General features: G+C 42.7%; 1 protein-coding gene across 4 annotated transcripts in view; it reads left to right on the top strand.

The window, feature by feature from the left end:
• SYNE1 (spectrin repeat containing nuclear envelope protein 1) overlaps window positions 1-24,565 on the top strand; it is a 667,130-nt gene that overhangs the window by 142,579 nt on the left and 499,986 nt on the right. For 3 of the 4 annotated variants that reach the window (XM_077283091.1, XM_077283090.1, XM_077283089.1), the window contains exon 3: window positions 24,486-24,547. In XM_077283091.1, the coding sequence (XP_077139206.1) occupies window positions 24,486-24,547 (62 nt within the window). Of the gene's footprint in view, window positions 1-8,492; window positions 8,778-24,485; window positions 24,548-24,565 lie in introns of those variants that run through there. The other variant, XM_077283087.1, reaches the window with a different exon arrangement.

The following is a 24,565-nucleotide window of genomic DNA, read 5'->3' as shown; positions in this document are numbered from 1 at the left end:
AACCTTCTTTTTGTAAGCAGCTTCTTTACTGCCAAAAGAGCAGGTTTTGCCTGCATGTCAGTTCTTTTTGCGTTTCTGCAGCGTTTTTGACTCATTGACTTCAATTGAGTCAGTCAAATCTGCAGCAAAAACGCAGATGTAAAAAGGTTTGCTTGTTTGCTGCGTATTTGCTGCCAAAAACGCTGTGATTTGTCAAAGGGAAATGATGTTAGAAGGAGGAAGAAGTGTGTGAGTGGAGAATATGTGCATGTATCTCTGTGTGTGGGCGGATAATATGTGCATGTGTCTCTGTGTGTGTGTGTCTGTCTGTGTGTCTGAATGTGTCTGTGTGTGTCTGTCTGTGCATGGGCCCATCCGGCTACGTATTTTTTTCACATGTAACAGAGACAGCATGAGCCAATGATGGGAGAATAGTCTCATCATCCGCTGCCTTTGTTCAATTGTAAAAAAATTCAAAACATTTACATATTCACATACACAATACATACTCACCGAACACCTAATCCCCGATGCTCATGTCTCCTGCAAACAATGAAAAATAATGAACCAACATATACTCACCTTTCCTCCATAGTCCATTTAATACCGAGTGTCCTACGTTGATCTCACCCGGTCACCGGCGATACACTGTCAGGAGGTGATCGCTCCCGCAGTGTATCACTGAGCCGTCGTGAGAGTTCACCAGAGTTCATCAGCTGATCAGCACCGGTGCTCTCACTTACGACACCGCTTCATGGGAAAGTTTTCACACAGTGTTGCCTAAAGGGAGAGCATTGGAGCTGATGACATCCGATGAACTCTCATGGTGGCTCAGTGATAGACTGCGGGAACGATTACCTCCTCTTAGTGTATTGCCAGAGGCCGGGTAGAGGGGTCACATCTCCCAACGTGATTGTTCTACTCGTGAGATTGCCGTGGGACATTCGGTATTAAATGGACTACATTGGACAGGATACTATTATATGTTGGTCTATTATTTTTTGATTGTTTGCAGGAGACGAGGGCGTTGGGGATTAGGTGTTCAGTAAGTATAGTAAATTTAGATTCAATAAAGGAGTTTGTGTGATTATTTAAAAAAAAAGGACTTTATTCTGGCCGTGTATTTATCATGTACTGTAACTATAGGATTAGTAATGGATAGGTGTCTTATAGACGCCTCTCCATTACTAATTTGTGGGCTTGATGTCACCAGACAATACAAGGTGACATCAACCCCACAAATATAAACCCCACATAAACCCCACTTGCTACTGCTACAGGGCAAGTGGGAAGAGCGAGGCTAAGTGCAAGAATTGGCGCATCTATAAGATGCACCATTTCTGGGACGGCTGAGAGCTGATGTTTTTAGCCTGCGGGGTGCTAATATTCATGGCTCCTTCCCAGGCTATTAATATCAGCCCGCAGCTGTCTGCCTAGCCTTTGCTGGTTTGATTTTATAGGGGGACCCCATGTCAATTTTTTCCTTGGTTCCCCTGTAAACTAGCCAGTAAAAGCTAAGCAAAGATCTGTTAGCTGATATTAATAGTCTAGGAACCTTTGGCTATTGGCTCCTTCCCAGGAATATTAACATCTGCCCTCAGCCGTCGGCTTTCCATTTGCTGGTTATTAAAATTATGTGGGAGCCCACACAATTTTTTTTTTTTTTTGTTAAATAAACAGATATTGCATTTCACACAGATTTCTGACAGTTGCTTTTTTTGTTACATCATATGTAGGTTAATTATGTTAATGCTCCTACATAGGCTTTTGTGTGTGTGTGTCTATATTTAATATTAATGAGGATATCTGGCTGAAGAGGTTGAACAATTGTCTTGTTGGAAGGTGAACCTTCAGCCAAGTCTGAGGTCCAGAGCACTCTGGAAAATGTTTTCATCCAGGAGATCTCTGTACTTGGCCTTATTCATGTTTCCTTCAATGGCAACCAGTCATTCTGTCCCTGCAGCTGTAAAATACCCCCATAGTATGATGCTGTCACCACCATGACGAAGGATTTAATATCCGAAACGCGCATCGGGGTGCGCTATTACAGGACGTGGCAGACCCAGATAATAAGGTAGTAATCGTGTACCTCCCTTTTTCTTGCACCCTGCGCTTTAGGCCGGTTTCACACGTCAGTGGCTCCGGTACGTGAGGTGACAGTTTCCTCACGTACCGGAGACACTGACACACGTAGACCCATAAAAATCAATGCATCTGTTCAGATGTCATTGATTTTTTGCGGACCGTGTCTCCGTGTGCCAAACACGGAGACATGTCAGTGTTCGTGGGAGCGCACGTTTTACACGGACCCAATAGAGTCAATGGGTCCGCGTAAAACACGGACCTCACACGAACGTTCTCCGTCTGGGGTCCTTGTGGCGTGCCGGAGACAGCGCTACAGTAAGCGCTGTCCCCCCCACATGGTGCTGAAGCCGGTATTCATATCTTCCCTGTAGCAGCGTTTGCTATAGAGAAAATGTGAAGAATAGTGTTAAAAATAAAGATCCATGTGTCCGCCGCCCCCCACCCCCTGTGCGCCCCCCCGCTGGTCAGAAAATACTTACCCGCTCCCTCGCTCCTTCCTGGTCTGGCCGCGCCTCCTACTGTATGCGGTCACGTGGGGCCGATCACTTACAATCATGAATAGTCGGCTCCGCCCCTATGGGGGGTGGAGCCACATATTCATGACTGTAAATGATCGGCCCCACGTGACCGCATGCAGGAGAAGCCGCGGCCAGACCAGGAAGGAGCGACAGCCGACGGGGGACCCGGGTAAGTATTTTCTGACCAGCGGGGGGGCGCACAGGGGGTGGGGGGGCGGCGGACACCTAAATCTTTATTTTTAACACTATTCTTCATATTTTCTCTGCAGCAAACGCTACTGCAGAGAGGATATGAATCGCAGCTTCAGCAGCTTCAGCACCATGCAGAGTGGGTACCACACGCTCCGTGTGGTACCCACTCGCCATACGGGCGGCACACGTGTGCCGCACGTATGGCCTCCGTGAGTTCCCAGGCACACGGACACGGATAACTCCGGTACCGATTTATTCCGGTACCGGAATTATCTGGACGTGTGGGACAGCCCTTATATGGTTGCTTTTTGAGTTATTCCTTTGCACACCAATTAAAGTTTGCACATTGCACTGTTGCACTTCACATTGCCACCTATGTGGATATGTGGTGGCAATATGCATTGCGGAGTTTAATAACACTTCAGCAAAGGAGGATTTAATTTTCCTCACATGCCTTTTTTTTACACACTGTTATTTGCGGTTTTTGCACATTGCACTATTGCACTTCAAATGAGGTTATCCCCTCATAATTAGTTGTGGAAGTATAGCATTAGTACATATATATATATATATATATATATATATATATATATATATATATATATATATATATATATATAACCCCCTTTTTTGCATGCACATATTGAAATAGGGAAACACTACTCCTATATGCATACATATATAAACTGGGTCAGCCGCTACCATTAATTTATTTTTAACTTTATAGATATATATTTTTTTAGTCCTGTTGTGCGCACAATTGTTTGTATTATCTAGCCAATCATATACAATAAAGGCATTTTTATATCTACTTTCTGTTTGGTGGTTCATTTGGGTATCCATATATTGGTTGTGTTTTGCTCTTTCCTTGTATAAGTGGTTTCTCACTTTTTTCACAGAGCACCAATCACTGGAACATAATTCACAGTATACTTCTTTTCTATTATGGATTTTATTTGGTAAATATTGGTAAAGTGCTTGGTCTATTTGTGTTCCTTTAATCAGTATTGAGTAGAAGCACCCTTTTGAGCTAGTACAGCCATGAGTCTTCTTGGGAATAATGCAACAAGTTTTTCACACCTGGATTTGGAGATCCTCTGCCATTTGTCCTTGCAGATCCTCTCCAGTTCCGTCAGGTTGGATGGTGAACATTGATGGACAGCCATTTTCAGTTATCTCCAGAGATGCTCAATTGGGTTTAGGTCAGGGCTCTGGCTAGGCCAGTCAAGAATGGTCACAGAGTTGTTCTGAACCCACTCACTTTAGCTGTGTGCTTAGGGTCATTGTCTTGTTGGAAGGTGAACCTTCAGCCAAGTCTGAGGTCCAGAGCACTCTAGAAAATGTTTTCATCCAGGATATCTCTGTACTTGGCTGCATTCATGTTTCCTTCAATGGCAACCAGTCATTCTGTCCCTGCAGCTGAAAAACACCCCCATAGTATGATGCTGTCACCACCATGTTTCATTGATGGGATTGTATTGAGCAGGTGATTAGCAGTGCCTGGGTTTCCCCGCACATACCACTTAGAATTATCACCAAAAAGCTCTATCTTCATCTCATCAGACCAGAGAATCTTATTTCTCATTGTCTGGGAGTCCTTCATGTGTTTTAGCAAACTCTATGTGGGCTTTGTCTTGCACTGAGGAGCGGCTTCTGTTGGGCCATGCTGCCATATACGCCCGACTGGTGGAGGGCTGAAGTGATTGTTGATTTTGTGGAACTTTCTCCCATCTCCCTACTGCATCTCTGGAGCTCAGCCACAGTGATCTTGTGGTTCTTCTTTATCTCTCTCACCAAGGCTCTTCCCCAACGATTGCTCAGTTTGGCTGGACGGCCAGGTCTAGGAAGACTTCTGGTGGTCCCAAACTTCTGCTATTTAACGATTATGGAGGCCACTGTGCTCTTAGGAACCTTGAGTACTGCAGAAATACTGTGGTAACCTTGGCCAGATCTGTGCCTTGCCACAATTCTATCTCTGAGCTCCTTGGATAGTTCCTTTGACCTCATGATTCTCATTTGGTCTGACATGCATTGTGAGCTGTCAGGCATATATAGTCAGGTGTGTGCCTTTCCAAATCAAGTCCTGTCAGTTTAATTAAACACAGCTGGACTCCAATGAAGGAGTAGAACCATATCAATGAGGATCACAAGGAAATGGACAGCATGTGACTTAAATATGAGTGTCTGAGCAAAGGGTCTGAATACGTATGACCATGTGATATTTCAGTTTTTCTCTTTTATTAAATTTGCAAAAATTTCTACATTTCTGTTCTTTTTCAGTCAAGATGGGATGCAGAGTGTACATTAATGTGTAAAAAATAACTTTTTTGAATTTACCAAATGGCTGCAATGAAACAAAGAGTGAAAAACTTAAAGGGGTCTGCATACTTTCCATACCCACTGTATACAGTATACAGTATGTATATATACATATATATATATATATATATATATATATATATATATATATATAATATATATATATATATAATATATAAAGCTGAATGTGTGAATGTGTGTATGTGTGTATGTCCGGGATTGGCATCTGAACCGTCGCAGCTACAGCCACAAAATTTTGCACAGTCACACGTCAGGACCCCAAGAGCGTCATAGGCTATGTTGTGAGGCGAAATTTTAACCCTGCGCTTTCCAATTCACCAAACAATTTTGCCCCTATCTACATAATGGGGAAAAAGTGAAAGGAAAAGTGTTGGAGGCGTCGCAGCTACAGGCACAAAATTTTGCACAGTCACACGTCTGGACCCCGAGAGCGTCAAAGCTATGTTGTGAGGTGAAATTTTAACCCCGCGCTTTCCAATTCACCAAACAATTTTGCCCCTATCTACATAATGGGGAAAAAATGAAAGGAAAAGTGTTGGAGGCAAATTAACAGCTGCCAGATGTGAACAAGGAGGACTTAAAGAATGAGAGCGATGGCGCCAAAGAGTATATACTGTACAGTTGCTAAGGTGGGGCCCCGACATGGGATAATCACCACACCACCACGGGGATATGAACACACACACAAAATGCGCCACACACTACCACGTGCTCGAACACATATACCACCCTCAGCGCACATTTCACCACACATACACCAACCTCGCCACATAAAAGTCGAAACACAAAAGTCGCCACTCAAAACTCACCACGCGCAAAACTCTCCACATGCAAAACTCGCCACACGTGCAAAACTCACCTCATGGAAAACTCGCCACACGCAAAACTTGCACACGCGGAAAAATTGCCACATGCACAAAAATTTGCAACACATGCAAAAGTTGCCTCACACAAAACTTGCACATACTCAAAAGGCACCACACATAAAACTCGCCACGCGCAAAACTCGCCATGCGCAAAACTTGCTGCACACAACTTGCTACACTAACCTGTCACATGCAACTCGACACACAAAAAGTTGCTACACGCATGTCGCCACACAAAACTCATCTCACAAAAGTCGCTACATGCATGTCGCCACACGCAACTCAACACACACAACTTGACACACGAAACTCGCCCTAAAACACACACAAGTCTGGTATTATCCTTCAAAAATAAAAATCTGATTAATAAGCAGACAAACTACAAGAGCAACACATGTACCATATAGGAATCCGGCAGCTGTCAGTCACATGACCAGTCTATTATGTGTATGTGTGAGCTAATATATACTGCCAGGGGGTGGGCTTACTGTTGGCTGGGGATTCATCAGGCTGCCAATTTAGCTTACAAATACTGAGGTAAAAATACTGACCAAATAACGTGTGAACGAGGTCTAATACAGGAGGAGATGACATACAGATATATACTATATACAAGAGGAGATGACACACAGGTATATACTATTTACAGGGGAGATGACACACAGGTATATACTATATACAGGAGGAGATGACACACAGATATATACTATATACAGGAGAGATGACACACAGATATATACTATATAGAGGAGGAGATGACATACAGGTACATACTACATACAGGAGGAGATGACATACAGGTATATACTATATATAGGAGGAGATGACACACAGGTATATACTATATACAGGAGCAGATTACCTACAGGTATATAGTATATACAGGAGGAGATGACATACAGGTATATGCTATGTATAGGAGGAGATGACATACAGGTATATACTATATACAGGAGGAGATGACACACAGATATATACTATATATAGGTGAGATGACACACAGGTATATACTATATATAGGAGGAGATTACATACAGGTATATACTATATATAGGAGGAGATGACATACAGGTATATACTATATACAGGGGAGATGACACACAGCAGGTATATACTATATACAGGGGAGATGACATACAGGTATATACTATATACAGGAGATGACATACAGATGTATACTATATATAAGGGAGATGACAAACATGTATATACTGAGGTGAAAATGAGAGGTGTGAGGTGAAAATGAAAAGGTGTGAGTGCAAAATGAGAGGAGTGAGGGAAAATAGTGGAGTGATCGGAAAATGACAGATGTGAGGTCGAAATGACAAGTGTTAGGGGGGAATGAGAGGAGTGAGGGGGAAAATAAGAGAAGTGAGGGGGAAAATGAGAGATGTGAGGGGGAAAATGAAAGATGTGATGGGGAAAATGAGAGGCGTGATGGGAAAATAAGAGAAGTGAGGTGCTATAACTAACCACAGATATTTACTATGCCCAGGCAACGCCGGGCTCTTCAGCTAGTATATATATATATATATATATATATATATATATATATATATATATATATATAATATACACTGTATAATCATGAAACCTAAACGTGCTGTGAAAAGAGCTGAAATAGTTTTGTTTCTGTAAAGCTCTGTTCACATATGGTGTTAAACTTCTGCCTTGAACATGGTCTGTGGATTTTACCTTACTGTACTACAGCATTGGATAGAATGAAACCTTTGTGAAACATTTCCACACATGAGACAGAGTATTTTCGGTCCATATGCGTTCTGAGTTTTGGCAGAACATGGACTTCTGCAAGTGAATGGAGAGCTTCATATGATCCGATGGTCTGCGTGGATGAAGTTGCAACATGCACTCCTCTGATCCGTTTTACTTAAACTGTATGGGTGCAGAGAAATGGGACTGCAATGGGGACCCACCTGTTTTTGACAGATCTATTACAATTGGTGACATAGGATACTATTTGATCTTGTATCATTTTTACTTGTATAATTACAGATGTCATCCAAATGTCAAAAAGGCAGCATTATACATATAACCTGACTCGTCAATTTTGAACTAGAGGCAGCGGAGGATAGTTCTTTTGTCACTATAGACTTACCGACCATCTCAGTGGGTTTTGCTCCATGTATGGTCCCCTATGTAGGAGCATACATTATTTAATAGTATGTGTACTATAATTTCTGAAATGTGTCTATGGCAGTGTGATTAGTGGCAGATGGAAGACATGTTCTAATGCCACATGGTCAATGTGTGGACACAACAGCCACAGTGTCATACTGGTGATGATGGGGTTATAGATGGTCTTGGTTTCTTACCTTCTTTCCTGCCTTCCATACACTACAAGCTGCGGCCTCTCACTGCTTGTCTGGATAGCACTGCTTCCTTCAGCGTATCATCTGCCTGTCCTGAGCATGGGATACATTATCTGGGTTACTGACATCACAGGTTCCAGAGAAGGGATTGGTTGTCCTTTAGGAAGATGGAAATGCACATCAGGAAGGCAGCATGATGGCAGGAGACAGAGGAGGAATCACTACTGTACTACAGCTGGCTGCCGAGAACACAAGGCGAGGATTTCTTTAATATTCTGCAACTCAGAAGCTGAAAAGATCTTTTCCACCATGCTCTTTGAGATTAAGGGCTTTTTATTAACAAGTCCAACAAAACTGTAGGTGGATTAGTAGTTCCCAAGGAGCTATCATGTCTTGGTGTAAAGAAGTTGGTTCTCGGAAGGTCACCTCAATTAACCTGGTTACTGGATTTTTTCAGTATCTTCGGGGTAAGTCCTCTGTTTTCTTTCTTTATACCTTTTATACTACACATTGTTTTGCTAGTTTGATTGTGAATCACAACTATGAATACAAAATCACACGAGTACAAAGACGGATTTTCTGTGTCAGGTTACAGTCATTGGTTAGTCAATATGTCCACATTTGTTATAACTTTGTGTGAATGGTAGACAGTAAAATATAGATATATGTAATGACTTATTAATCGTAGGCCGGGTTTACCCTATATTTCCGCGTCAGTGGCTCATTCGGGGCATTCATTTGAAGTCCTGAAAATTGAGATTTAGGTGTATTCCGCAATGGGGGGGCCATTGACTTTAATTAAGCAGTCTGACTCCTCTTGTATTCTGTCTGACCTAATTGTTGTCATTGTTAGACTTTTTCTCAATGTAGTCAACTGTGTTTTGTACCTGCTTGTATAAGGTGGATACTGCCGAAAATGAGGTCAGAGCACAAAAGTGATGTATGCTTTAAAGGTGGTTGATACCCTGGATCCCGCTTTTTTAGGGCTTCAGTCCGTTGGAGTGTGGTAAGGAGGAGCACTCTTTAAGGCCTGTTTACACATAGGGTTTTTTTTAATGAGAAAGCTTACATGTACCATCATAATCACATAGAACTAGCCCCAAATTCAGTTCAAGCTATTAAATAAAAATCAATATTTTATCGCATTACCAGGGCCCATACATTGGAATAATACCTTGTCTGTGTAAGGTTATGCGCACACTTTCCATATTTGGTGCAGACATTTCTGGATCTATTGCCAGGAAAAACTCTGCATATAATAGGACTGTTTTTTTCTACGTTTTTAACATGTGTTTTTGGTGCATATTTTTCCTCACTCATTAGTGTGAGTGAAATCTGAAGCAAAAACACTGAAATAATTGACATACTGTAGATTAAAATCTGCAAGACAAAAATATGCAGCGTGTGCATGAGACTTCAGGATTCTCATTCACTTTGCTGGCTTTAGGTTTTTGACAAATCTATGCAAAAAGAAAATGCGACAAAAATGCAGTAAATCTGCAACGTGTGCACAGGCCCTAAGAATTTATATAAAAGCTCCAGACATAACAACCTTGAAGAAAACTAAGAATACATGTGAAAACGTCTCAGTCTGTGTTATAAAGAGTCGTCCATTATACTGTGCTGTATAGACTGAAGTCTGTTTATGGAGAGGCCGTGTGCTGAGGCCAGCAGAAAAATCAATACTCACTTCTGAGGATGTCAGGATGAGATAAATCATTGGCACAAGGTTATTGGAGCACTTCCGCATTCATTCTGTTTATGTTTCTTTTTACGTGTCCTTTATTATTGTACACTTTATCGTACATTGCTTTTCTAGCATTTCTGGAGATTAGACACATTTGTTATTTGAAGATTTGGAAAGCTAAAATAATGTTCTTTGTGACAATCTTGTGTAACGGCAGAACTGTATGATGAGTGGAAATTCTTAATTACATTAATATATAGATTTTTTACTATTTTAATGAGCATATTCTATGGGTGGACCATGTAAGTCAGTATATTGTGTATTGATAAATAGGTATATCAGGCAACCAGGAATTGTGTGCAGCAGGGAAGGAGGCATTTCTCTGCCTGCGGGTTGTGTGTTAAACACAGAACAGTCTAGTTTTGGGATTTGGGGGCGAGAAAGGTGGGCTACCACTCCACACATTAATGTCTGGAGCTATCTGATTAAACTAATCAGAAGCAAGATAAGCATATACTCACAACATGGCTTCTAGTTTGGGGAAGGCGGCGCTAATGGCCCATTTACCCCAGCCAATAATCGTCATATCAATTTTCATAGAAATGCTCCTTCCTGACAGTTGGTCTGCTTAAGCTGGCTGTCAGTCACTTGAGAAACAAGTGAAACATCTGCTACAGTGATATTTAATCCAGCATGAAAATAATCATATTATCAATTGCTCGTTGTGGTTGGAATGTTCCCCAGCTTGTAAACTGCCACTCTTTGGCTTGTACAACCCGACACAAGAAAAATGGACACTTTTTTGCTTCTGCCAGGCTAATGAAGGCCTATGTGCACGTAAGTCGGGAGCTTTTCCCAGCATAAATACGAAGCATCGACCAAAAATACAATATGAATCCTACATTCATAAAGAACATATACCTTTATAAAGAAGCAGTTCTGCAGTCAAATCACGAAAGGGGGACAGATCGAATCTTGGCATTGGCTGTAGTGCATGATGTCCTGTAGAAAAATGGTGTCAAGTATTTGGAAAATCAGCCCTATATCGATGAATATGTTGTTTGCCACAAGATGAGTAATTGGAATTTTTTTATAAAATTCTAGGAAATAATATACTTATTCCGGTCTAAGGCCTTATTTATTTGAAAAAACTGACCGTCACATCCATACATAGACTAAGTGTGAACAGGTGCTAAACCTAGAGTCGCCAACTCCTATACATTCAAGCAAATAAGGTAGCACACTGTAGCGCTAAAACATGCAAACATGAAACATGAAAATTTAACTGCATTACTGCACTAGAAATATGAAAAATGAGAGCGTTTAGCGCTTTCTGACCGAGCACTCCGCCTCCTAGTCACAGGTGTTTTAATTACAGCAGGTCCAATACCCCTCCACAGAGAGAGAGAATGGTAGTCTCACAAGAGGTTTTCACAGGTACCCATTCAGATGGAGACGTTTACTCTCAGTGAGGAAGGAAATCGTAGGACCTGGTATAAGAGAGATGCCGTAAAGCGGCTACCAGGTACACATAAAATTGGCCTTTTTTATGCACTAAACGCTCTAATTTTTCATATTTCTAGTGCAGTAATGCAGGTAAATTTTCATGTTTCATGTTTGCATGTTTTAGCACTACAGTGTGCTACCTTATTTGCTTGAATGTATAAGGCCTTATTTAGATATTCATTTTTCACATACACTTCTTTTATCCATGTAAAACATGAATTGAACACAAACCTATTGTAATCTTTGGAGCTATGGTTTTTGGTGGACTGAGTGGTTCACAAAATAAACAGAAAGGTACCGTAACATGTCTGTTTTTTATGTGTTCAAAATCTCCCACACAAATCTATGGGCCCATGAAAGTCACAGGTTGACAGCCAATGTTATCTTTGTGTAATCTATGTGGTTACCTTTTTTAGTTTTGTAGGAGGTAGTTGAAGTATTGCAATTTTTAGTTTATTTATTTTTAAACATATGAGAAAATCACTGATGAATCTGATCCAAACATTGATGAAAATCGGTCCTTTTATTTTTTCATTAGAGAAAAATCACTGTTGTCTGAATGAGGTCATACCCTGATACATGGCCACCGGTGCAGGTGCTGTGTATATTCAGAAGAGGTGTGACTATGTGTTCATCTGAACACAAAGCATCTGTAAAAAAATACATGAAAAATAAAGTATCAATTATTTAGGAAACCATTTGCTTGCAGAAGTCATTCATATTTTATAAGGTCAGTATTCCAGTACAGTAAAGAAGATTTGCATATGTAAGATTTTAGAGAAAGCTTTACAATCACATTCATGTCTGCATCCATAACATATGCTCATGAGAACAGGCTGGTGTGAACATTGACCACATCTCTCAGTTCTGTCAGTAAATTCCTTCTATTTTAAAGGGAATTAGTGAACATGAGCTAATAATAGTTGGTAGCTACATTCACCTATCATACATGCTGATATCCTGTTTATGACTAGTGATTGGCTGCAGTGGTCCCGTCATCATCATGACAGCAGATGACAGCCCTGTAGGCAATGGAGCGACTAGGCATTTATAAAATGTTTTTTTTTTTCTCTTACACCACAACCAGGCATCTTAACCCCTTAGTGACAGAGCCAATTTGGTACTTAATGACCGAGCCAATTTTTACAATTCTGACCAGTGTCACTTTAAGAGGTTATAACTCTGGAACGCTTTATCGGATCCCACTGATTCTGAGATTGTTTTTTCGTGACATATTGTACTTCAAGTTAGTGGTAACATTTCTTCGATATTACTTGCGATTATTTATGAAAAAAATGGAAATATGGCGAAAATTTTTAAAATTTTGCAATTTTCAAACTTTGTATTTTTATGCCCTTAAATCAGAGAGAAAAAAAATAGTTAATAAATAACATTTCCCACATGTCTACTTTACATTAGCACAATTTTGGAAACAATTTTTTTTTTTTGTTAGGGAGTTATAAGGGTTAAAAGTTGACCAGCAATTTCTCATTTTTACAACACCATTTTTTTTTAGTGACCACATCTCATTTGAAGTCATTTTGAGGGGTCTATATGATAGAAAATAACCAAGTGTGACACCATTCTAAAAACTGCACCCCTCAAGCTGCTCAAAACCACATTCAAGAAATTTATTAACCCTTTACGTACTTCACAGGAACTGAAACAATGTGGAAGAAAAAAATGAACATTTAACTTTTTTTTGCAAACATTTTACTTCAGAACCATTTTTTTTAATTTTCACAAATGTAAAAACAGAAATTTAACCACAAATTTTGTTGTGCAATTTTTCCTGAGTACGCCGATATCCCATATGTGGAGGTAAACCACTGTTTGGGCGCACCGCAGAGCTTGGAAGTGAAGGAGCACCGTTTGACTGTTTCAATGCAGAATTGGCTGGAATTGAGATCAGACGCCATGTCGCGTTTCGGGAGCCCATAATGTGCCTAAACAGTGGAAACCCCCCACAAGTGATACCATTTTGGAAACTAGACCCCTTAAGGAACTTATCTAGATGTGTGGTGAGCACTTTGAACCCCCAAGTGCTTCACAGAAGTTTATAACGTAGAGCCGTGAAAATAAAAAATCGCATTTGTTTTCACAAAAATGATGTTTTCGCCCACAAATTCTTATTTTCACAAGGGTAACAGGAGAAATTAGACCACAAAAGTTGTTGTGCAATTTCTCCTGAGTACGTCAATACCCCATATGTGGAGGTAAACCACTGTTTGGGCGCACCGCAGAGCTTGGAAGTGAAGGAGCACCGTTTGACTTTTTCAATGCAGAATTGGCTGGAATTGAGATCGGATGCCATGTCGCGTTTGGAGAGCCCCTGATGTGCCTAAACAGTGGAAACCCCCCACAAGTGATACCATTTTGGAAACTAGACCCCTTAAGGAACTTATCTAGATATTCGGTGAGCACTTTGAACCCCCAAGTGCTTCACAGAAGTTTATAACGTAAAGCCGTGAAAATAAAAAATCGCATTTTTTCTACAAAAATGATCTTTTTGCCCCCAAATTTTTATTTTCACAAGGGTAGCAGGAGAAATTAGACCACAAAAGTTGTTGTGCAATTTCTCCTGAGTACGTCAATACCCCATATGTGGGGGTAAACCACTGTTTGGGCGCACCGCAGAGCTTGGAAGAGAAGGAGTGTCGTTTTACTTTTTCAATGTAGAATTGGCTGGAATTGAGATCGGACGCCATGTCACGTTTGGAGAGCCGCTGATGTGCCTAAACAGTGGAGACCCCCCACAAATGACACCATTTTGGAAACTAGACCCCTTAAGGAACTTATCTAGATGTGTGGTGAGCACTTTAAACCCCCAGGTGCTTCACAGAAGTTTATAACGTAGAGCCGTGAAAATAAAAAAATCGCATTTTTTCTACAAAAATGATCTTTTTGCCTCCAAATTTTTATTTTACCAAGGGTAACAGGAGAAAATGGACACCAGAAGTTGTTGTACAATTTGTCTTGAGTACGCCGACACCCCGTATGTGGGGGTAAACCACTGTTTGGGTGCATGGCTGAGCTCGGAAGCAAAGGAGCCCCATTTGACTTTTCAATGCAAAATTGACTGGAATTGAGATCGGACGCCATGTCGCGTTTGGAGAGCCCCTGATGTGCCTAAACAGTAGAAACCCCCCAAAAGTGACCCCATTTTGGAAACTAGACCCCCCCATGGAACTTATCTAGATGTGTAGTGAGAACTTTGAATGCCCAAGTGCATCACAGAAGTTTATAATGCAGAGTCGTGAAAATAAAAAATATTTTTTTTTTAACAATAAAGATTTTTTAGCCCCCAAGTTTTTATTTTCACAAGGGTAACAAGAGAAATTGGACCCCAAAAGTTGTTGTCCAATTTGTCCTGAGTATGCTGGTACCCAATATGTGGGGGTAAACCACTGTTTGGGCGCACGGCAGAGCTCGGAAGAGAAGGAGCGCCATTTTGGAATTCAGACTTTGATAGAATTGTCTGTGGGTGTTATGTTGCGTTTGCAGAGCCCCTGATGTACCTAAACAGTAGAAACCCCCCACAAGTGACCAAATTTTGGAAACTAGACCCCCTAAGGAACTTATCTAGATATGTGGTGAGAACTTTGAATGCCCAAGTGCTTCACAGAAGTTTATAATGCATAGTAGTGAAAATTAAAAAATATTTTTTTTTCCCACAAAAAAGATTTTTAGCCCCCAAGTTTTTATTTTCACAAGGGTAACAGGAGAAATTGGACCCCAAACGTTGTTGTCCAATTTGTCCTGAGTATGCTGGTACCCACTATGTGGGGGTAAACCACTGTTTGGGCGCACGGCAGAGCTCAGAAGGGAGGGAGCACCATTTGACTTTTTTAGCGCAAAATTGGCTGTCGTGTTTGGAGACCCCCCTGATGTACCTAAACAGTGGAAACCCCCAAATTATAACTCCAACCCTAACTCCAACACACCCCTAACCCTAATCTTAACCGATCCATAATCCTAATCACAACCCTAACGATAATCACAACCCTAACCCCAAAACAGCCCTAATCTCAACCCTAACCATAACCCTAATCAAAACCCTAAATCCAACACACCCCTAACCCTAATCCCAAACGTAACCCTAATCCCAACCCTAATCCAAACCCTAATCCCAACTCTAACCCTAACTTTAGCCCCAACCCTAACCCTAACTTTAGCCCCAACCCTAACCATAACTTTAGCCCCGTCGTCACAAAAAAAGTTCAATGTAACCTTTTTTTTGTACGTCGCGTCCGCCATTTCCGCGCATGCGTGGCCGTAACTCTGCCCCCTCCTCCCCAGGACATAGACTGGGCAGCGGATGCGTTGAAAAACTGCATCCGCTGCCCACGTTGTGCACAATTTTCACAACGTGCGTCGGTACGTCGAGCCGACGCATTGCGACCGCCCCGTACCGACACAAGTGTGATAGAAGCCTAAGGCTACTTTCACACTAGCGTCATACTCGGCCCATCGCAGTGTGCCGGGCCGACGTACCGACGCTAGCGTTGTAAGCGCCACACAACGGGTGCAGCGGATGCTGTTTTTTCAACGCATCCGCTGCCCCATTGTGAGGGGAGGCGGGGGCGGAGTTCCGGCCGCGCATGCGCGGTCGGAAATGGCGGACACGTCGCACAAAAAAGTTACATGTAGCTTTTTTTGTGCCGACGGTCCGCCAAAGCACGACGCATCCGTCGCACGACGGATGCGACATGTGGCAATCCGTCGCAATGCGTCGCTAATGCAAGCCAATGGAGAAAAAACGCATCCTGCAAGCACTTTTGCAGGATGCGTTTTTTCTCCGACGCATTGCGACGGAGGCCAAAAAACGCTAGTGTGAAAGTAGCCAAACCCTAACCCTAGCCCTAACCCTAACCCTAAATTTAGCCCCAACCCTAGCCCTAACCCTAACTCTAGCCCTAACCCTAACCCTAACTCTAACCCTAACCCTAACTCTAACCCTAACCCTAACCCCAACCCTAACTCTAACCCTAACCCTAACTCTAACCCTAACTCTAACCCTAACCCTAACCCTAATTTTAGCCCCAACTCGTCTTCTCCTGCCGGCCGGCAGATGGCAGCAGATGGCGGGCGCACTGCGCATGCGCCCGCCATAAGGAAAAAGCCGGCTGGCAGGAGTAGACAGAAGAGGACCCAGGGACACCGGGTGAGTATGTTAGGGTCCCCGAATCCCCCTATTTCTCTGTCCTCTGATGTGTGATCACATCAGAGGACAGAGAAATACAGATCGCTTTTTTTTTTTTTTTCTTGCGGTCGCCGGTAAACTGTTAATTACCGGCGATCGCAAAACAGGGGTCGGTGCAAACCGACCCCGATCATGTTCTTTGGGGTCTCGGCTACCCCCGGCAGCCGAGACCCCAAAGAACATCCGGGTGCCGGGCGGCGGGCGCACTTTTCCCGGAAAAAAGATGGCGGCGCCCATGGGGACCCACGAGGAGCACCGGGGGAGGTAGGTAAGTATCGGGGGGCTATTGGGGGCCATCGGGGACCCTATTTCTCTGTCCTCCGATGTGCGATCACATCGGAGGACAGAGAAATTAAACGGCACATCGCGTTTTTTTTTTTTTTTGTTGCGACCGCCGGTAAACGGTTAATTACCGGCGATCGCAACTCGGGGGTCGGTAAAAAACCCCCGAATCATGTTCTCTGGGGTCTCGGCTACCCTCGGCAACCGAGACCCCAGAGAAAATCCGACTCTGGGGGGCGCTATTCACTTTTTCCACAGCGCCGTTAATTAACGGCGCTGTGGTTTAAGTACCCTTAGCGGCCGCCGTTAAAAGGCGTATCGGCGGTCGTTAAGGGGTTAAATCTTTTTGATGAGATGAGTTGGAGAATTGGAAAGCAGCCATTGCAGTTCTTGTAGTTTTCATTTTTTACAATCTGTCTGTAGGTCACTGTTTGACTATAAACCAAAAATCTGCAAGAAGCCTCAGTACAATCTATGTGAATGAGAAACTAATTTACACATAGAAGAAAAAAAATCAGCGCAAAATTCTTTGGCATTATACAGATCTTAAAATTGGCAAAATTAAAGATTCCAGGATCTATAACACAGATCATTGACAATCCAGAATTCCCCCCTGGAGTTGAAATGAATAAATTCCTGGTCTTCAGCTATAAAAGTGGACTTCATCAAGTCCTTGCACATGTCATTAATCTACCATCATTAAACAAGCTTAAAGCTCTCAACCCCGATCAAACCATACCTTGGTTTTCATACCTCCAGTTCCGTTCATTCATTGATTCCCTTCAGCCGTTCTCTGTGCTAAAATACGAACCTTCTCAGTTTGATTGACTGCTGATCGGAGAAGCTGCACCCAAGCATACGATCTCCCAAATATATTATATTTTGTCATCTCAGACTAAGGCTGGAGTCACACTAGCCTATTGCATCCGATGCAAGAGCATGGGATGCGATATGCTAATGACCCACGGCTCCTACTCTGCTGCGAGCGGGAGCCGAGTGTCATGCGTCTGTGCTCCGAGCCTCTCGCACAGAGCGGATGAGAGCACAGCTACGGAGGAGGCGGAGAAACTAATTTCTCCATCTCCTACATTTCCGAGGTCAGAGTATAATGCACATCACCCGGATGATATCCGAGTGATGTGCGTTGTCTCACTCACACCCATAGGCTTATATAATAATAATCTTTATTTATATAGCGCCAACATATTCCGCAGCGCTTTACAGTTTAACAGTTTCAAACACAACAGTCATAGGTAACAACGTTAACAATACAATAATAAAGCAAAATAAGACAACCCTGCTCGTGAGAGCTTACAATCTACAATGAGGTGGGGGAGATACAAAGTACAGGTGTGTATTTACAATGATGTACTTACAATGATGGTCCAGCCATCTTCAGGGGGTGGGGGGTAGATGGAGATAGTGAATGGTCTACACACACAAACATAGAATGACTTTGATTAGTTAACGTGGTAGGCCGCTCTGAACAAATGTGTTTTGAGCGAGCGCCTAAAACTATGCAAGTTGTGGATCGTCCTAATATCTTGGGGTAGAGCATTCCAGAGGATTGGCGCAGCACGGGAGTGGGAGGTACGGATTAGTGCAGAGGTTAGTTGAAAGTCATTTGCAGAGCGCAGCGGTCGGCTAGGCCGATAGACCGAAATGAAGGAGATGTATGGGGGTGCCACACTGTGGAGAGCTTTGTGGGTGAGAACAAGTACTTTGAATTGTATCCTGTAATGAATGGGCAGCCAGTGTAATGACTGGTGAAGAGCGGATGCATCTGAGTAACGATTAGCCAGATGGACAACCCTGGCTGCTGCATTAAGGATAGACTGGAGAGGGGAAAGTCGAGTGAGGGGGAGGCCAATTAATAGAGCATATTGCAGTAGTCCAGGCGGGAGTGGATTAGGGCGACAGTGAGGGTTTTTGTTGTCTCCATGGTGAGAAAAGGGCGGATTCTAGAGATGTTCTTTAGGTGTAAGCGGCACGAGCGGGCAAGAGATTGTATGTGGGAGGTGAAGGAGAGATCGCAGTCAAACATAACACCCAGACAGCGTGCTTGCTGCCGGGGTGTTATTATGGTCCCACCGACAGAGAGGGAAATGTCTGATTTAGGGAGGATAGTAGAAGGCGGGAGCAGAAGAAGTTCAGTTTTGGAGAGGTTGAGTTTCAGATAGAGAGCGGACATGATGTTGGAGACTGCAGACAGACAGTCAGTGGCGTTCTGTAGTAAAGCGCGGGTAAGGTCAGGGGATGACGTGTATAGCTGGGTGTCATCAGCATAAAGATGGTACTGAAAGCCAAATCTGCTGAAGGTCTGTCCAATTGGGGCTGTGTAGAGGGAGAAGTGAAGGGGGCCAAGGACTGAGCCCTGAGGCACCCCAACAGTGAGAGGAAGAGGAGATGAAGTGGAGCCAGAGTACAGAACACTGAAGGAGCGGTCAGAAAGGTAGGAGGAGAACCAGGAGAGAGCAGTGTCCTTAATGCCTAGTGACTGGAGCCTAGAGAGTAGGAGAGGGTGGTCAACAGTGTCAAAAGCTGTAGAAAGGTTGAGGAGAATGAGCAGAGAGTGGTCACCATTATATTTTGCTGTCAGATGGTCATTGGTTACCTTGATGAGTGCAGTTTCTGTCGAATGTAGGGGGCGGAAACCGGACTGTGAAGGGTCTAGGAAGGAACGAGTGGAGAGGTAACGGGTAAGGCGGGAGTAGATCAGGCACTCCAAGAGTTTTGAGATGAAGGGGAGTTTGGAGACCGGTTTGTAGTTGTTTGTGCAGGATGGGTCGAGGGTGGTTTTTTTAGTAATGGAGTAATGATTCAATGTTTGAAGGAGGAGGGGAAAATGCCAGAGGAGAGGGAGAGATTAAAAATTGTAGTTAGGTGAGTTGTGACGACTGGAGAGAGACTGGAGGAGGTGTGAGGGAATGGGGTCGGTGGTGCATGTAGTCGGACGAGAAGAGGAGAGGAGCTTGGAGACTTCTTCTGTGATGGGATCGAATTTGGAGAGTGAGCCATAGGAGATGCAGGGAGGGATGGGAGTCATTGCACTTGGTGTCTGGGAGCGGATTTCCTGACGGATATTGTCTATTTTCTCTATAAAGTGGGAAGCCAGGTCATCAGCACAAATGTCTGTGATAGGGGCTTGTGCTTTTGGCCTGAGGAGGGAGTGAAAGGTGTTAAAAAGTTTCTTGGGGTTGTTGGATAGTGAGGTGATCAGGGTGGTGTGGTAGGACTCTTTGGCGAGGTGAAGGGCAGAGTTATAGGTCCTTAACATAAATTTGAAGTGTATGAAGTCTTCTGGTATGCGTGTTTTTTGCTCCATAAGCGTTCAGCACTCCTAGAGCATCGCTGGAGAAATCGGGTTTGCGATGTGAGCCAGGGCTGTTTCACTCTGTCAAAAAACCAAACTCAGATAGCTCGGAATCCTAGAGAAATACAAAACCAAAAAGAACCAAGGATCCCTAAAATTTAACCTTTATTAAGACAATTAAAAAAGACTCTATTGCTCATAAAAGGGGTAAAAAGGCATACAATGTACCTACACCACCCTATATAATACTCTGAATAAATACTGCCTAGCAGTGGAGGTAGGCACCCTACTTTACTGCGGTCGGCGCCCCCACTCCTCGGCGGCTCACCCTATTGATACCCTAATAAATGCCTATAATAATAGAAATAAGAAATAAGAAAAAAGGAAAAAAATGAAAAAATAACCAGAAAAAATTAGTAAAACAAAAACAAATAGTGTGAATTGTATTTATAATACGGGCACCAATGGTGTATTGGGGACATCATCTTTTGTCTATCCTATTTTTAGGGTTTATGAGGGACCCTAGGGTCAGCCACCGTTGAGTGGGGGCACCTACCGCAGCAAATTAGGGTGTCTACCTCCACTGTTAGGCAGTTGGTCTTTCAGGGATTGCACCTAGGGCTCACCAGGTTTCTATTATTATAGGCATTTATTAGGGTATCAATAGGGTGAGCCGCCGAGGAGTGGGGGCGCCGACTGCAGTAAAGTAGGGTGCCTACCTCCACTGCTAGGCAGTATTTATTCAGAGTATTATATAGGGTGGTGTAGGTACATTGTATGCCTTTTTACCCCTTTTATGAGCAATAGAGTCTTTTTTAATTGTCTTAATAAAGGTTAAATTTTAGGGATCCTTGGTTCTTTTTGGTTTTGTCTGTTTCACTCTGTGTTTGGAGGTTCTGAGGGTGAGGGGAGCTACATGGTCCAGGGTGCTTCTAAGAGTGTCGTTGTAGTGATGGACAGCCAGCTCAGGACAGGAAAAAAAGAGATTGGGGACAATGACGAGTGTAGGGAGTCTGAAAGTGTATTAATGGCATCTAGATTTCAGGAATGTGTGGTAGGTAGGAGAGTGCTGGGGTGGGCGAGGAATTGTGAGTGTGAAGGATAGAATGTTGTGGTCAGAGAGGGGAAGCAGTTAGTTATCTAGGTAGGAGATTGAACAGAGCCGGACAAAGACAAGGTCCAGGGTGTTACCGCCTTTGTGTGTTTCAGAGGTTCAGAGCTGTGAGAGGCCTAGAGAAGTGGTTAGTGATAGAAGCTGGGATGCAGATGTGGAAGTGGGGCTCTTAATGGGGGTGTTGAAGTCTCCCAGAATAAAGGTTGGTAGTTCTGAGGATATGAAGTGCGGCATCCAGGCTGAGAAGTGGTCCAGGAAGTGGGTGAGCCTGGGGGCCGGTATATGACCGCTACTCTGAGGGAGAGGGGACGAAAGAGCCTGATGGTGTGGACCTCAAAAGAAGGGAATGAGAGTGATGGAACTGGGGGTTTAACCTGGAACGTGCATTGTGGGGACAAGAGTATGCCGACTCCACCACCAGGTCTGTTTGTGGGTCTCGGGGAATGGGAGAATTGTAAGCCACCATGGGAAATGGCAGCAGGGGAGACAGTGTCAGAGTCCTGGTTCCAGGTTTCAGTGAGGGCCAACAGATTCAGAGAGTTGTTCACAAAGTAGTTGTGCAGGAAAGGAAGCTTGTTACATACAGACCGTGGATTCCAAATGGCACAATTAAAAGAAGGAGATGAGGGAGTGCAAGTAATATTAATAAAGTTAGAATGGTTTTGATATGAGGTAGGGTAGCGGTTGAGGTTGGGGGATGGGGGACCGGGGTTGGGGGAGATGTCCCCCGAAATCAGTAGGAGTAAGCAGATAAAAAGCAAGTAGTTTTTGGAAGTGCATGAAGTTTTTTTGTGCAGTGTGTTTGGGCAAGATGGGTTGAGGTTTTTCAGGAATGGCTGCGAGTGAGCAGAGACTCGGCTGAGTGCCCGTAACAATGGCAGCATGCTGTGATTTCACTCGCACACTGAAGACTGATGAGGAAAAAAATGGTGATGTGAGCTGCCCCATAGAAGAATACTGGTCCGAGTGCTATACAATGTTTTATCGCATAACACTTGAATGTATTATACGGTAGTGTGACTCCGGCCTAATACAGAGCTCCTATGTTTCAAGAAAGAATGGGAGAGAGAGATTGGGATGACCTTCTCGGAGGAGCAATGGAAAAAAACTTTCTTTTGCACACAGACTTCCATTGACTTGTAAAGCTCTAGAAAAAAAAAACTACAAAATCATAACTAGATGGTATGGTTGCCCAGCGGATGTTCATCAGATATTTCCCTCTATTTCCAATAAATGCTGGAGATGTGAAAATGCTGAAGGCACTGTGCTTCATATCTGGTGGGAATGCCCTCAAATAAGTAGCCTCTAGAATAAAGTCTTTGATGTTCACAAACACATTACTGGGGAATCATCATCTAGAACTCCCCAGATCAGACTTTCTATGATTCTAGAGTCTTTTAAATCTATTAAAAGAGGATTGCTGAGACACTGTTTATCCACCACTAGAACAGTCATTCCCAGACCCTGGCGTTCTAGAGACACTCCATCTATCCAAGAATGGTCTCTTGAAATGGATTTTTGTGGAGAATGGAAAGACTCTCTGCTAATAATAAAATTAGCTCAGATAACTTTTTCCGTACTTAGCAAGGATGGATTTTGTTCAGAGATTCCCCTGAGTACTCCTCAGTCCTTCTGTCGTGATGAAGACGCCATATATTGTACTTGTACATACCTGAATCTGGGTGGATTCACAAACCTTGCTCTTCGCTTCCTCTTCCCTTTTAGTTCTTTTATTTCCTTTGTCAAGCTTGACAAAGCCCATTTTGATTGCAAGAAGTTAATGAACAATTTGTTAATATGTCATACATTTATAAAAAAAAATGGGTATATTGATATGTGACTTGACGTTAACATATTGTCTTGATATTTTTGAACATTTTTTACAGTATTACTATGGTCTGTACCATTATAATGAAAACTACCTCTTTGGTTATATTTAGAAATGTTGTAACTATATGTTATTCTCAATTAATAAATAAACTAGTTAATGAAAACAAAATTGGCAATACACCATATTATTCAGATTTGCCCTGGATATTCTAATGGAATATATTTAGTTTATTGTGACAAAATAAACAGTGTTTTAGAGATTTTCATATTTTAGGGGATATTATGTAACATTTTTGATGGGAGTCTGTTACAAAATATGAGAATATCTACCATGGAGGATTTGCTGCTTGCTTGTAGGCAAAAATGGGCTCAATGCAGTGAGAGGTTGTCATAGACGCTAGGTGCCAACAGGGCTACTATTGTTCTCAGTGTGCAAAGTAAATGCAAATCCTTTCCATGTAAAACACAAATGAAATCCTGAGCTCTAACTAGACTTCAGCTTCCCTGACTATACAGGTGAGCTACTACCAACCATCCATTTGTGTCTGGGGGGAAAAGACATGCCCCCCCAGAAAGACTACAGGTATGGGTGGCAAATTAAAAAACAAATATTTCAGCGTTGGAAGGGACCCCAAATAAAAGAGCCACCTTGAAAGAATGCAGCATTAGTGCTGCACAAGATGGCTCTTATAGTTAAAAACGCCGTGGGAGGGGGGGGGGGGAGATTGACAGGTTTCCTTTAAGGAGTAATTTGTACAAAAATCTATCTTTTATTCCTTGTATCATTAATTATGCTTTATAGACACATTTTTTTTACTCTCTCAACGAGGGGATGTAGATTAGTGAAACTAATAAGTGATGTAAACAGTGTAAATATCTACCAAATTTATTGTGCTACACTGCCCTGTCTAGTTTAAGTTTAGACTGTCTAAAATGAGATCATGTGAGTAAATCTCGGTGTTTTGGTGTGGGTTGTTCTCTTGGCATTTTTGACATTAGCAGCTTATTTGATCTGACCCTTTGGACCATCTGAAGTGTGTCTTGTCCTATGAAGCTGAATGTCGGTGTCTCTCCAGTGTGGCCTAAGCCTTAAGGCAGTCTTGGTAAGAGGCCCACTGCTGTTCCCTGTGTATGGAAGCTTGGCAATCTTCCTTATATCTTTACGCAGTAATATTGACTGAAATATGCCATAACCACTGACATTTGAAATATTACCATGATTTTCTATTCTCTTCAACAGATGAGCAAGAAGCAGTTCAGAAGAGAACTTTCACCAAATGGATCAATTCACATTTGGCCAAGGTAGGTTGTAATGTACAG

This window comes from Ranitomeya variabilis, chromosome 2 (genome assembly GCF_051348905.1).
Source record: "Ranitomeya variabilis isolate aRanVar5 chromosome 2, aRanVar5.hap1, whole genome shotgun sequence".
Lineage (NCBI taxonomy): Eukaryota > Metazoa > Chordata > Amphibia > Anura > Dendrobatidae > Ranitomeya > Ranitomeya variabilis.
This window is presented reverse-complemented; position numbering and strand designations above follow the sequence as displayed.